This window comes from Lissotriton helveticus, chromosome 5_1, assembly GCF_964261635.1.
Source record: "Lissotriton helveticus chromosome 5_1, aLisHel1.1, whole genome shotgun sequence".
Lineage (NCBI taxonomy): Eukaryota > Metazoa > Chordata > Amphibia > Caudata > Salamandridae > Lissotriton > Lissotriton helveticus.
The window spans coordinates 129175766-129191717 of record NC_136065.1 but is presented as its reverse complement, the minus strand read 5'-3'; the positions used below and the strand labels follow the sequence as shown (position 1 = coordinate 129191717).

The 15952-nt window shown below is 43.7% G+C and overlaps 1 protein-coding gene across 1 annotated transcript in view; it reads left to right on the top strand.

The window, feature by feature from the left end:
- Nucleotides 1–15952, top strand: part of CNTRL (centriolin) — a 1008983-nt gene that overhangs the window by 122078 nt on the left and 870953 nt on the right. The window contains exons 6-7 of the mRNA XM_078641873.1: nucleotides 1549–1735; nucleotides 2758–2951. Of these exons, the coding sequence (XP_078497999.1) occupies nucleotides 1549–1735; nucleotides 2758–2951 (381 nt within the window). The remainder of the gene's footprint in view (nucleotides 1–1548; nucleotides 1736–2757; nucleotides 2952–15952) is intronic.

Below are 15952 nucleotides of genomic sequence, written 5' to 3'. Positions count from 1 at the left end.
CAAGAAATGTTGTTACTGGCCAAAGAGCAAGCATTTGTTTGTGCATATGTAATAATGTATGTATATAGAATTTGCATAGCTCAAAATGAGCTAAAAGGCAATGGAGTGCTGTAAAAGCAAGCATATAGCCAAGTAATGTTAGGAGTGGTAACTGGTTTATATGAGCAGACGTGTACATTGTGATACATTATTCTTTAAAGATATGCGTCTTCAACTCTTTCCTAAAATGGAGCAGCGTTTTGGTGGTCCCATTGGATACACAGGTGTTGCAGAACATTGATGCATACATAGAAAAGGCCTGCTGACTTGTTTTCTTTTCTTTTTACACTTCTTAATCTCCAGTTTGACAGTGTCCTTGCTGCAGGTGTGGCCAGAGCCATCAGAGATGGTTACATTGCCTGAAAGATAAGCAAGAGTACTAGTTTCAGTGGCGTTGTAAATAGTGCAAATGGTCTGAGCTGGCAAATGTTGCCAGTTAACTTCCATCAGGATGAGGGTGATTTGATCATATTTCAGGTTCTAAGTGAGATGTGCTGTGGTGTGTCCGATTCTCCTCAAGGGGGGCAATATGGAGTCTGGGAGGCCATGGAGCAGGGCATTACCATCATCCCAATGCTGGTGCACAATGGGTTGAACATCAGTTCTGAAGTTGCTTTCTGAAGAAGAAACAGTTTAACTTTTTTAGAATTATTCTATTTTTAAGTGTGTGTTCCTTGTGGGTGAGGTTGCTGCCCAGGGTGAATCCAAGTGACTTGCCAATCTTTGTACGTTGGAATTCAACGCAGTTCATGTCATTGAACCTGCCTGGTACTATTTTTTTGTTTGTTGTTTGGGGCAGATATCAGATTTCTGTCTTGGTGGAATTCAGGTAGGCGCTGGATATCTAGCTCTGGATGAGAAGCATGCAGTGTTTGAGATATTGGATGTTAGCAGTGAAGGAGATTTTCAAGTAGATCAATGTATTTTAAACATATTGGTGAATCTTAATGATGCTATCCATGAGTAGAGCACCAAGGAGCTCCAAGTAGAGGTTGGATATGGTAGGGGACAGTATGGAACCCTAAGGGTCTCAACAGGTGATAGGAATCTTTTGAGACCTGGCAGTGCCCATCTGAACGATCTAGTGTTGGTTGGAAAGGTAGGAGGAGACCAATAAAGGACATTCCCGGTGAATAGTATTTGAGATTCCAAGATGAGGATGATGGTTGGATAGGCAACTGAGCCAAAGGGTGCACAGGTTATCTTCATCTGTAGCCAGGAAGGCATATTTACAATGTGTAAGGTAACTGTTTCTGTGCTGCAGTATCTTCTGAAGCCAGATTGGAAGTCGTGCAGTAGATGGTTAGCACTGATGGACTTTAAAAATGTGGTAGTGTTGTTTCTTTACATAGTTTTATTGGTAAATCTTGATTTGTCTTGCTGAAATAGTTCATTCCAGTCTGTAGCTAGAGCTGAAATGAAGTCAATGTTGTTAATCAACTATAGTAATCTAAGAATTGCCTTGTTAATTATTGAAATGTATTCATTTGGCTTTTTTTTAACTTTTAGTTTCAGGAAGTTGCCAAGCTCAAGCCATTAAGAGACTTGACTTCTCTGCACCTGGCTGATAACCCAGTGGCAAATCTACCTCATTACCGGCTTTACACCATATTCCACCTCAGATCATTAGACAACCTAGAGGGTCAACCAGTAACAAATAAGGAGCGACAAGAAGCCCATGAAAGATTTAACTTAGGTAACTGAATTATCTGAACTGCTAACAGTTAAGTCCTGTTTCCACTACTTTGTATTTGTTTTCTCAATAGTGTCATTTTATTTAGACGATAAATTGAAAAGAGTGAACTGACTAAAGGCATCATTTCCTGCAGACTGTAATAGAGCAAAACAAACCGGAAATGCGTTGAATGCATTAATTAATCTTGGCTAATGGTAATTTCTGTGGCCTCATTTCAGCTCGTAGTTTTTTTTTGGGCTAACCACTTGACCACTGTAGACTGAGATCAGCCATTGTCCTGCTTCAGTAGAAATATCTAGCCCAAACTGTCATACCATGTTCCCTTTAGTTGGGCTCATAATCAACCAGTTTCTGCCTATATATGACTCATTAGTGAAGTGTAGCTTGATTCCTATGGCACAGTGATTATGGTACATATGTCTGGTTTTACCCGTCACACAGAAAGGGAAAAAGAGGTGTAGAGTGGAATGCTTGAATTAATCTCCACCACTGGTAATGACTTCAGCCACATTCCAACCCAGTATTTTTTTTATGCCCACTATTTCATAAACAAATCAGCTAAGATACTGCTCCAGTAGGAACAGTGAAGTAAAAACTGCCAAGCCAGGTCACCACTTTATGGGAATATAAGCATCTCCAAACTAGTTTTGGTCCATTTAGGCCTCATCAGTGTGGTATAACAATTCCTTTGGTACAGTAAGAACGGGACCCTGTGTTTTTTATAGGAACGAGTAGTGAACATCTTTCTGGAGTACCTATTATATCCTTGTCAGTCCTCATGATGCCTCTGCTTGGAAACAAGAATGTGTTTTTAAGGCACCTTATTTCCTAAATTTAGGAAAGTACAAGTAGGACTGGATTTTTGTTCTTGCTTAAACAGGAGTAACTCTAAAATCAACACTGTTTAACACCACAATTGTTTTTAATGCTATTGATTTTAAGAGGTAGAGCTCCAGACAGACATCCATTTCATTTTTACTTGATCAAAATAAATTTGCCTTTTTGTCTGCTGTCATGTGCAGAAGAGGTAGAACGACTAGAGAAAGAAGTTGAGAAGAAAATGAAAGAGATCGAGAATCTAAATAATGAGCGGTCAATGGTTCGAGAGGAGCTAAAGAATCAGGATGAGATGAATAAATCGTTGAAAGAGGAGACCATTCAGCAGAAACAACGCTATAGTGAACTGGAAAGAGACCTGGAAACAAAAAATGAAATTGTGAGTAAAGTGGTGGCATGACTTAAACGTGTAAGTTACTGAGCATATTGTTATTAGTATTTTAGAGTTTATTTTTTTTATTTTTTATTATTCCATACAATAGATTACAATCTGAATAACTTCATTTGAATTTTAGAGTTTCTTGAATTATATTTTCTTTTGTGTGTGGAGCATTCGTGTGCACATGCATATATATGATCACACAGGTTAGAGTAGCTGATCAACACAAGGTTATAATACAATCGTTTTGATACCCTTCAGACATTTGCAAAAAAAATCTAAATGTGTTTATTGAAACGTTACTTTAAAGGATATTATGGTGGAGATCTAAAACTTTGAGAAATTGGCCATGGGTATAGCTGAATCCATAAAACACCCACTCTAAACGATGTGTGATGTGTTATGGCTAAGGTGGTGCCAGTAACCTTAAATGAAAAAATATAAAAAAGTGACGGAGTGCTTTAGTTAAATTTAACCACTAGTAATTATTCTTGACGTTTCTTGTTCAAACATTTTTTGCTAACTGGTGCTTTAGACTGCCAGCCAAGTGGAATGATTGATGTAATCTCAAACACCAGCAGTCACTTGGGAAACATTCAATTCCGCAATGTTTTTTTTGTCAAATTGTTTTTTGGTTTTTTTGTTCACAATGCCCCAAGTTGTATATATTAATGGGAATTCATATAGCATGTGCATATTAATGTGGTTTTGTGGCACTTTAATTGTGTTGAGAACTCATAGGCAAACTTGTATGTTTTGTTAGGAAAGTGTGTAGTTGAGGAATTATGTATGTGGTGAGAGTTGGGTGAAGTACCTGAGGTCCTGGTATGTGTACCGTGGACATGACACCACTTGTATTCTTGCACTGTTTAAAGAGGTAAAGAAGAGGAAATAGGACATGCAGGTTTAATGTCATGGTTCCATCTCCCACTAATGGTGGTGGTGAGGTCCGCTGGGGTAAGTGAACATGTTACAATATATGTCTATTGGGATCACCCAGAAGTACTGAAGGTTCAACCCTAGACTTTCAGCAGTTATTCAGGAAAGAGTTTAATGGTGGAAGGAGTAGCCAAAGGAAATGTGTGACCAAAGTTAATCCTGAACTTTTGCATGCACAATCAGATGATTTCCAGAGTCTTGTTATCAGTGTGTCTTTGGGGTCCACCGTTAAGCACAAGAGTGCAACCCAATGGGTTCCACAATTTCTTTAGTAGAGGGTCACTGTAGTCCACCCACAAGTGCAGAAGTGAGAAATCCCTGATCAAAGTCCCCCTTCAGACTGTGGGACTAATATCCGTGTACAAAAGCATAAGCAAGGCATATTGCACTGAACACACCTTCTAAAACATACAGGTCTTCAGCTAGTCTTCAGTTGTTATCCATTTATGCTACTAGACTGCATTGTTCTGTGCTTCATAATTCAGCACATGTTTTGAGCCGGGCTTGGAGTTAAAGCCTGCAGTGTGTTCGGTTATCATATTGGTACTGGGAGACTGATGCTTTACAAATACAGTCACTCATTGCATCTCTCGTTTCACCCAGCTTCTCCTTATGGTTCACCACACAACCCTTTAATCTGTACACCAGGCTCCCAATTAACATTGGAGTTTCTAACAGATAAGAGTCCGAGCCTGAAAAGCCCATCAACTATCCCATCAACAATGCCTGAAACAGCACTGAAGCCAGTGAGCTACCCGCAACAGCCACACCAAGTTAGTCATAGGGACGGATGCTCGTACTACCACCCAGATTCATTCTTACATATGATTGTGATAGACCTCAATTCCTCTTCCATTTTTGTGTGTGTTAAGATTTGTTGTTAAACAACTTTAGATAAAAAATTGCCTAACCCATTAGTGCTCTTTTTACTCATCTGAGATCAAATAGATGAGCAGATCTTGGCTGCATTAACATCCTTGACCTACAGGTCACAAAGTTCTAAAGAAGATCTATCTGTTGACCTATTGTTCTTTCTCTCTTGCATTTATTGTTCAATTGTTTTGACTAGAAAAGCAACACACAAGTGATGTAAAGCAACCACACAGGCTACAGTAACTTAAACTGGGCTATGCATAGAGGGTCAGTATGCATTTCTAATGCTAAGACTGACTTGCCTATATTGTGCATGCTAGTTTAGTGATGGGGTTGCAGAAAGTACTTTAGAAAAAGCATGGAGGAGGCAGTGGTTTTGGTGATGGCGATGATGAGGACAATATTGAGGATAAATTAATGGAAGTGGTGTAAAATCATGCTACTCTGAGGAAAATAAATTCCAGTCACCAGGAGGAAATACTTCCTGGGTTTTAATCATAAGAGACTGCAGTGCTGTAGAATTTTATCTGCTGCAGCAGTGGACACGTTTTTTGCCTGCTTGAAACCAAGGGGAAGTTGTTGTGGATCTTGTTAGGTTAAATACTACTGATAGCAAAATTAAGACCCATTCCATAGGCTTAACAGTAGCAGTGAGGAAGGTCCATTCAGAGATTATTGCAGTAGTCATTTGATAATGACTGAAATATTTGTTATCATTTTGGAAGTGTAGTGAAAAGTGGTCAGGCGCTTTCAGATGATTTGGGGGCAGGTGAGAGTAAAGACCAAGGGAGGTTTTAATGTGGTGTAAAGACATTTCACAAAGAGATTGGGAGATCAAGCTAGTGTGAAGATGGGACTAGAATCAGACTTCGGTATGGTTAAAGACGGATGTAAATTATTTGCAGCTTTACAGGTATAGGCATAAAATCACTAAGTCATTGGTATAACTTGGTAGATAGGCAACCAACCATGTAAGTTTAGAGCATCTGATGGACAGAAAGGAAATCATGTTGGTGATGTAGAGAAAGATAATTGAAATGGTGGAAGTAGATTGTTGCAGTAAAAGTAGGGTTGTCCCATGAGAATGGAGTCAAGGACAAATACCTGAGGAAAGCAGATCATTAATGTTGTTCAGTTCTACACAGTAACATAATTCGACTTGAGCATACACAGGCAACCCATTCTAGCGCCTCAGCCAAGTTAAACCAGCCCAGATTGGCCTTCTGGAAGGGGCTCATGGACTTGCCGATTGGGTTGATTTCATTCTCAGGGAAGGGGTGTATGAACTGCAAAACAAGGGCGGGAAGCTACTCCACTGGCTGGCGAGCCCACGTGGGAACTGCAGAATCGTCCCTGGATGAGAGGTGCTCCAGATGACGATACATATTTCTGCAGGATTCATCGCTCATTTTGGTGCCCTATATGCTTATAGTGAGCCCTACCACCCCTCGCCCCACCCACCCTGCCGAGAAGGATCAACTCATTGTGGTTGACCTCCCAGTGAGAGCCCTCTCTGGGAGGAGAGAGCTGACCTACACTTACCCATCACAGTGGAGAAGGTGCAGAAGGCTATTGCCTCAATGCCATCAGGCAAGACACTGGGCTCTCATAGCCTCCCCCCAAAAGAGCTACTCCTCTGTGATTGCCTTGCATCTATTGGCCTTATCCGAAGATGCCCTTGTGGGGCGCAGACTCCTTCCACCAACACAGTCATCCCCAAGCTCAGAAACCCCCCAAGGAATGCACTTCTTAGCATCCCATATCATTATTAAATTTTGAAGTGAAAATACTTAACCAAATACTACTCCTACTAGAAGTTCTTCATAAAAGGCAATTGGTCCTCTGGTTCATTGGCTTGGTAGAAACCATTTACAAAGAGTTTTTGACACAAGTCAAGGTTAACTGAGTTCTCTCCCTTCCCTTTCCGATAGAGCGGTGCACTCAACAGGGATGCTTGCTATCTCTCGCCCTTTTGGTGGGGCCCCTGGCAGAGTTACTTGGGATAGATGCTAGAGTGTAGGGATTCTGGTGGCAAAGTTGGTTGGAAGACAGGGTCTCCCTTTATGCAGATAATATGCTCCTATATGTTCAGTGCCCTGAGACCACTATTCCCTGTCTGATGAAAATCCTTCGGCTCTGCGGTGATTTGTTGTGGCTTTGGGTGAACTGGGAGAAGTCAGTATTGGTACCAGTTAAAAGGGAGATGTGAGAAAGGTGGATTGACGCTGGACTCCATCTTGCAGGACACAGCTTTCACTACCTGGGTATGACTGTGGCTTTCACCCAATAGAGATATTGGTACTTGAATATGGCACCTCTACTTAATAGAATGAAACACAACTTTGAGTCATGGACATCATTGCCACTGACCGTGGGTGGCAGGGGAGCATTATTCAAAATTATTTCCCTCCCGCGATTCATTTATATCTGTCGACATTAGCAATACATTCTCCCCCAACCTTTTTCTCCAACCTCCAGGCCTGCGAGTATCATTCGCTAAGAATCGAATGTCCCCATCCGAGGCGGGTCTTGGATAAGCAGATGTTAAACTATACTTCTGGGTGACCTTTCTGGTGCCAGTGGATGACTGGCTATATGGGGACAGAAACAACCTGACCAGTTGCCTAGAGCTCAAACTCCTTGACTCCTACGGAATCCTCAACTTGATTTATGGCAAGCCACCATCCTACACACTCCCTCCTGTTACTTGCCTTCCCCTCCTTTGCTGGCACACAGCAGTAAAACACATGCACTGACATAGGAAGTTGACATAGGTGACCCTGCTGCGGCAGGCACTTGTTTGTCCAAAACAGCAGGACTAATCGGCTTCGCCAAATAGGATTTGATAGGACTCTCCACACTGGGTGATGTGTGGAGGGGCAGTATCATTAGGTCCTTCCAGGACCTGGTGGCACACTTCCACCTCCACAGGTCACAATTTTATTGTTACCTACAGCTAGGATATGCCTTGGACGTACATCGGGACAAACCTGCATCCCTCCCAGAAAGTAATCCCCTACAACGCCACCTCATACTTGACATGCTTGGGAATGGGGGCATTTCCACTCTATACAAATGACTCATTAATAATTCCCCTGACCCCTTGTTCATGCTAAAGCCACAACGGGAGACGGATGTGGGAGCCCTCGAAGATGAGGAATGGGTTGAAGCCAAGATGGCGCTCCGTCAGTTGGCGAAATCAATGCGTTTTCGCCTAGTACAGTTTAACTACCTGCATAAGTTCTATTGTTCCCCACAAAGACTCTGAGAAATCGCAAGAAAAGCTTGCTCCAGATGTAGTCTTCCCCTGGGACCTTCTTTCGTGCTGTTTGGAAGTGCCTAGCAATTGCACAATATTGGAAAGCCATTAATGACGTGCTGCGAGATGTGCTAAATAGACAGTTATATCTGGACCCGAAGGTGGGCCTGCTGGGTATGATGGACTCGTTTCAGGTGGCCCCCGTGTGCGCGCACACTGGTAGCTATGGGATACTTGGTGGCCAAAAGAGATCTAGCCTGTCATTGGCAAGAAGCTCGAGCCGCCTCAGTCTTGAAATGGACAAATGGAATGAATCAGTGTGCCGACCTTAAGAAATTGGTATACAAAGTCAGGGGGGTGCATGATAAATACTTTAAAATATGGTCTCCTGGGACCCGGGTGGAGACTATTCAGGGAAAAGAGCTATTGCCTCAGTGCTTATGTTGCAGCATGTACAGGATTCCTTGGTGGGTTACGAGGATAAATATGAACAGTGTATAGCTGATAGAGACATCTAGCCGCAGGTTCCATAAGTTAGAATTTCCCCCTGGCTCCAATCTGGATCCAGAGATTTTTCAGCAGTACCTCTGCCCGCCATGGAGAGCGTTGTACAGCTCCGTAATTACATTGTCCACGGATATGATGCCAGTGAAGCCATATAATTCCCCTCCAGCGTGCGGATGTCAGTTTTCTACTTTTCCGTGCTGTAGCGCAGATCCTGGCAAAGTGATTCCTCTGGCCTCTTTTGTTTTAGCCTACTCGACGCCTTTCCCGTCTAGAATAGTGTGCCAATGCCTTTGGGCTTTAAGGCGTGCGAGACCTGTACATGGCATATGTCGGCGACGGATCCATATACCATTTGTATGTGGTGTTTGGGAGAGCACCACAACGCCGAGGAGTGCGACACCTGTTGAAGCCTGAAGCCCAGGTTGTTACGGGAACGTGGGATGAAGTTGCTATTGGCGCGGCTGTCCAGTGCAGAATCCAAGCAGCGCCGATCTCCCTCCCGTTCTGAGGATCCTGCTCGGGGCAGGTCGAGAAGTCGTTCCCAAGATGTCACTTGTCGATAAGCCGTTCCTGTGAACGTCGTTTGTTGAAATTGGGTAAATCCCTCCGGAAGAGATCGAAGTCACGAAGACCCTCTGCCTCATGAAGTCGTGAAGCTGGTGCCATCTTCTCCCGGTCCCTACCAGAGGTGGTTGCACTGGAGTCGACCCTGAGTTTTCCACCATATCCTGGTGTGGAGGCGACTAGGGCCCAAATGGAAGTGTATTTCCAGGTTTTACAAGTTTTCTTTTTTTTTTATCAGTACCTCTCCCTGGAGCGCCTTCAGGCCCCAAAGAGGTGGAGGGGACTCTGATTGGACGCTTGCCGGCGGGTTCTCCCTCGTCGCTGATAAAGGACTCTGCCTCCGTAACTGGAGTCGCTACGATGTCGGGAAACAGCCCGGTGCGTCTTCCTGCTTTGACGTTGGTGGGGTCTGCAGAGAATGACCTGTCACCGCCTCGACGCTGGGTGATGCGACCACACCTTTAGTGGTGGATGATGATATGATGCCATCTCACCACACTCGGCACAGAGACACCCCCAATGGTGGCCAACGATACAATGCCGTCTCGACGTTGGTCAGCGCTGGAGACACCTTTTCTTGCTACTAAGGCTTTTGCTCCATCTCCTCTACAAATTGAGAATGAGACTCCTTCCGTTGTCATTTCCCCAGTTTTGCAGGACAAGCCTGCAGATGCTAGTAGCATTGGGTGCTCGTGCCAGCCGCATGCAGGAGGTTCTTTGGTTTTTGGTGGGGACGTCCGTCTTCAACCGTCCCCTACCTACAATTTACTTTCACCTCCTAAACAGCAACCGAGCTAGTGCGACTTTTGCTGGGGTCATTAACCGGGCTGCTGACATTTTAAAGCTGCAGCTTCCTGTGGTGACTCTGTCCTCTGAGCCCTTATTGGATATGCTCCATCAAGGAGGCACTGGGATCGAGCCCTTACTTTATTTTGGAGAGTCGCTACACAATATTCTTTTGGGGACATGGGCCAAATCGACGTCGGGCGTCTCTGTTGAGCGTGCTATTGCACAACCTCCTCCAGATTACCCTGTTTATTTATCTCAGCACCCTATGGCTAGAGGGCTTTATTTATTTATTTATTTATTTATTTATTTATTTATTTTTCAGAGTTTTCTATAGCGAGAACCAGACCCAGAGTAGGGTATTAGAATGCTTTACATACCGAGCAAGGTGAAAACAATTAGTGAAAACACATTGTATACCAAAACAGAGCATAAAAGTAACAGCATATAGTAAAAGGGTTCGGGTGGATAGTAGCATTGAGCATTGTTCGGAGCAATAAAAACAAGTTCGAGTTTGTGTAGGGCTTAGCTTCACGGTCTCATTGACTCGAAAGTAGAGGTAATTAGGAGGTTATATAGCTGGGGTCATGATTGTGCAGATTTAAGGTAGGAATTTGCTCATCAAGAATGATTTTACCTCCTTTTTGAAGAGAGGCGTAGAGGAGATTTTTCTGATGTATGGCGGAAGCGAGTTCCTAATTCTTGGCACTGCTCTGGAGAAAGCTCTGTTGGAGGTTTTGGTCTTGTTGAAACATGAAGGTTTCAGAAGTAGATTGTCTGCGCTCCTAGAGTGTCTGTTTCCTCCCGATAAGGTACGGTTTTGGGCAAGGTACTGGGTGGATTCGAGCTTCATAGGGTAGCAAGTTGATTACCTTTAGGTGTGATGATATGTGGTCGTATTTCCTGGATCCTGTTATGAGTCTTGCTGGAGCATTGAGACAGACTTTTAGAGGGGCGGTTGATATGTTGGGAAGTCCTGAGAGGGTGGTACATCTGTATTCCAGCCTCGAGATAACTAAGGACTTAACTGCAGTTTTGAGGTCCGAGTTCTCGACGAATGGCTTCATTTTTCTGAGGTAGCTGAGGTGGAAGCTGGCGTTTTTTGCCAACAGGTTAATATGACTTTGCATGTTAAGGTTCTTATCCAGTGTGATTCCAAGTGATATGGTGGAGTCCACCAGAGTCGGCGTGCAGTTCAGTGCAGTGATCATTTTGATCCACTCATTAGCCACCGTGGAGTTATTAGCTGGGGAGATCGGAAGAAATTCAGTTTTTTGTGAGTTTAGCTTGAGGAAATTGGTCATTAGCCATTGGACAGGCTTTTCGAGAGCTAGATTAATTGTCTTTATCTCTTTGATAGAGGAGATCATGATGTACAGTTGGGTGTCATCCGTGTACATGTGGAAGGAGATGTTCACCTGCTGTAGTAGATCGGTAAGTGATTTGACATAAAGGTTGAATAGCGTGGGGGATAGGGTAGAGCCTTGTGGAACTCCTAGTTGGTTAGGTGAGGCAGCGGAAAGATTTTTGTTGACCATGTACGATTGTGTTCTGGTTTCCAGGACGGATTTGAACCATTGCAGGACTTTCCCAGATAAACTGATCCTGTATTTTAGTCTTCTTAGAAGTTTGTCATGATTGACCGTATCAAAGGCTGATGAGAGGTCGAGTAGGACTAGCAGGCAGGTTTCTTTGCGGTCAAGAGCTTGAAGGGCGTCGTCTACTATGTGCAGGATGGCTGTTTCTGTGCTATGATTAGGTCTGAAACCCGATTGGTGGACGTTCAGTAGTTTGACGTTCGAGATGTGTTGGTTCAGTTGTTGTTGAACACATTTTTCTAAGACATTAACTAGCATGGGAATGTTGGTTATTGGTCGGAAGTGGTTGGGTTCGGAGGTGTTAGCGGTAGTTTTTTTTAGGATAGGGGTGACTTGTCCAGTCTTCAGGCAATCCGGGATGTGACCTTGTGCTAGCGAGGTATTAATGATTTTGGTCCAGAGAGGTGCGATGGTTTGGTAGAGATGGGGTAGGCAATTTGAGGGGACAGGGATATTGAAGCTTGAGGCTTGTTTTGCAGGCAGCTTCTGCTTTGCTGAATTTGGAAGCTCCTCCCTTGCTTCCACCGAGGCGGGGGTCTCTATGGTTGGAGACGTGTGGCCGAATTTCTTTTGCGTCCAATAGTTTCGCCCTAAGGTCTTTAAACATGTCCTGTGTGTTTGGAAGGGCTTCTTTTGCCCTATGGGATTCTGTCGACCGGTTACTTCCTTCTCTTCCTGAAGAAGTTACAGCTGAACTCTTTCAGTTGGTACAGGATGGTTGTAATGTGGCTAAGTTCACTATCAGGTCGGCGATGGACACTATGGATTCTGTAGGTAGGGCTATGGTTAGATCAGTAGCACTAAGGAGGCATGCTTGGTTGCATGATTCTAGTTTCCCCAAGAATGTCCGGGAGCGTCTAAGACCTCAATTTATTCAATAGCCATGCTGATTGCCTCATGGCTGGCAACTTGTGATCGGACCTCGTCGGGTTTTGTTTAATTTGTTCTATGATGTCCACGGCCATGCTCTCTGTGTTATGGCTTTCATTGCATTGGTAGTGTTGAATATAAGCATGATTTATGACTTATATTAGACTATTACTGTCCAGGTTTGAGTCTTTAATTCCCGGACAGTGTTTGCTGCTGGGTAGCTGGTTTGATTTCTAGAAAAACAGGCATTTGAGTTGAGCAGATTTGGAGTGTTGGTGAGATTGTAAAGTGATTCATATAAAGGTGCTGCTCTCCACCTAAAACTTGAGAACTTCACCAGGATTCTCAGGTCTTTCTCGCATATTTTATGCTGCACTCGAAGCCTAAAAGGGCTTTGTTTTGACTTCTACCGGTTGCGCCCTTGTGTCTGGACAAATCTGAGTCTTTGTCGAGCTCTAATAAAAGCTTAAAAGGGGAACACGTGTTGGGTTGCTTTGATTCATTCCAGGTTGGCTGGGATGGTATTTTAGTAATCCAAAACTGTAATGCTGTGCCTGCAATGGTAAAAGACTTTTGTCCTATTTCATCTCGTCGTGGATGGAAGTTGCTAATCATATGCCTAAAGACTTACCTGTTAAAATGGAAAAAGGCTCTGTATATAATCCCCAGCCTTATTTTAAGGCCAGCCTTATTTTAAGCTTCTACAAATCAAATTATATTTTTAGTGACATATTAATTTTCTTTTCAGAGGAAAAACAAGGTGTTCATTGAGAAAAGTGAATGCTAGAATTGCTACATGTTGAGCAGGTTGAAAAATTGAGTATAAATAGGGTGTTACCTACAGAGCAGGACAGACTGTCTCGGTAATTAGATAAAAAACATATAAAATTGATGCTGTGTACACATTAAATATATTGCATGTATAGGAGAGTAGGGTCTGCTTCCTATGGTTACCCCCACTTTTTGCTGTGTTTCACTGGTTTTTCGATTTTAGTCTGGCTGTGGCTCTGCTAATTAGGACCACAGCCTAGCTGTTCTCTCTCTAAATTGATATCATGTACTTTAGGCACATAACAGATTGGTTACTGAGTTACCTTGTGAGCCCCTAGTATATGGTACCTTCGGTACCAAGGGCATAGGTACTCTAGAGGCCTACCAGAGGCTGAAGCATGCATTATGCCAACCCTGGGAAGCCTTCCAAAATGGCACCACAGATCTGCACTTGCAGCCTGGGTAAGGTGGTGTAAACACCCCTTACTTAGATATAGTATACCTATATCTATATATCTATCTATCTATATATCTATACATCTATCTATTTATCTATATCTATATCTATATCTATAATAAAGAGAGAGCCCAAACCTTTGAGGCGGGTAATCTCAGGAACCACAGCACCAATCACAACACCCAATACAGCGTTGTAAAGGGCAGTTGCAGCAGAAGGACATAGGCTGTGCAGGCGCCCACCATATACATTTAAAAGGTAAAAGAACCGTGCCAGCAAAGTAGTCCCTTGTGGGCGTGTCTGCGTTGTGCTGTGGGCGTGTGCTGGGGGCGTGACCAATGCTGAGGGCGTGTGGTACGTTCCGCCCTTCATGCCATGTCTCATATCGTGTGCTGTGGGCGTGTGCTGGGGGCGTGGGCGTGTGCGGGGCGCAGGATTACGGAAAAAAAAGCAAGCGTTGTGCCCAATATTTCATTGTTTTTTCTTCCCAGGTTCGGTACATTCCAGCTCCGGGTATCCACCCTGCTCCCTATAAATACCCCTGCACCCCATAATCATAACCCGCCCTTACTCCTTAAAATACCCCAACACCTTTAAACACTAACCCATCTTAACCCTATAAATATACCCTGTACCCCAAAACCCAAACTTATCCCTAAACCCTAAAAATACCCCTGTACCCCAAAACCCAAACCTAGCAATGAACCCTAAAAATACCCCTGTACCCCAAAACCCAAACCTACCCCTGAACCCTAAAGTACCCTTGTACCCCAAAACCCAAACCTAGCCCTGAACCCTAAAAATACCTCTGTACCCCTAAACCCAAACCTAGTCCTGAACCCTAAAAATAACCCTGTACCCCAAAACCCAAACCTACCCCTGAACCCTAAAATACCCCTGTACCCCAAAACCCAAACCTAGCCCTGAACCCTAAAAATACCCCTGTACCCCAAAACCCAAACCTAACCCTGAACCCTTAAAATACCCCTGCACCCCAAAACCCAAACCTACCCCTGAACGCTAAAAATACCCCTATACCCCAAAACCCAAACCTAGCCCTGAACCCTAAAAATACCCCTGTACCCCAAAACCCATACCTATCCCTAAACCCTAAAACTACCCGTGTACCCCATAACCCAAAACTATATCTGAACCCTTAAAATACCCAAACACCCTAAAACAGTACCCCAAAACATAGACCCCTATACCCATATTTACCTTATCCAAACATTAAAAAATACATGCTTTTACCATTCATGCATTTACAACGAATTTCGTTGTAAATGTATGCGTGGTAAAGAATATAAAATGTAATGCCATGCGTTATAATGGCATTGCGGAGTCATGGTACTTTCGTAATGAAAGTATGCGGAGTGATGGTATGCGGAAAGAAAGTTGCGGAATAATGGGTGTTTACCCTCCCCTGGTAAGTACGTTGGTGGCACGGCGGCCCACATCTCCAGCAACATACTCATATTTTTTCACCACCGATTTGAAAAATGCACAGGTCTCTCTCATTGATGGCCAGCACCGACATACACTTTTAGACACACCTCCCGCCACAAGTTCTAGAATTGCGAACTTTAGAGCTGGGGAGCTACGTTCGAATCTCGGCATCCGCTCATCATCCTGTGATCCCAGGCAAATCGCTTTGTCTCCCCGTGCCTACCACAAATGAATGTGTTCTTTTGTAATGTAAATTGTGCTCATGCCATGTTATCGAGTTCGCGCTATATAATATTGCAAGGAAAAATAAAGTAGGGGAACTCGAGTTCACACACTACTGAACGCGCACTCTTAAGTGCATCAGCAGTGCACTGTGAATCGGAGCGTTTCACAGGCCTGTCACCGATATGAAATGCTATCAAAACGAAATCCTACAAAACAATATACTACTGGCCGGCAGCAATACATACCCGGACAACGTCGGGACGGGCTGTGTGTATGCATATATATATATATATATATATATATAGATAGATAGATAGATATAGATATATATAGAGATATATAGATATATATAGAGATATATAGATATATAGATATATATGTGGGCGTGGTAGAAGGGACGACCGTGACACCAAGTAATGGGGTTAAGGATGGCTTTATTTTTATGGCTCTGGCAGGTTTAGACATAAACGTCTTTTTGTTTCTAAACGTCAGTCTCTCTCGGGCGAACACGCTAGGGTCCGTGGCGATGGTTTTCTCTTTCCTTTACTCGGGTGTAGAATGGTTGGTCTCCCCGGTATCTCCGGTATCAGGTGTTCTCTCCGCTGCCTCAGTCTCGGGTGCATGAAAGAAACCAACAGAAAGGGAGCCGTTAGGGTCCAGTCCACAATGGGGTTGCACCAGGGGGTCCGGGGTATGTGAGGGAAAC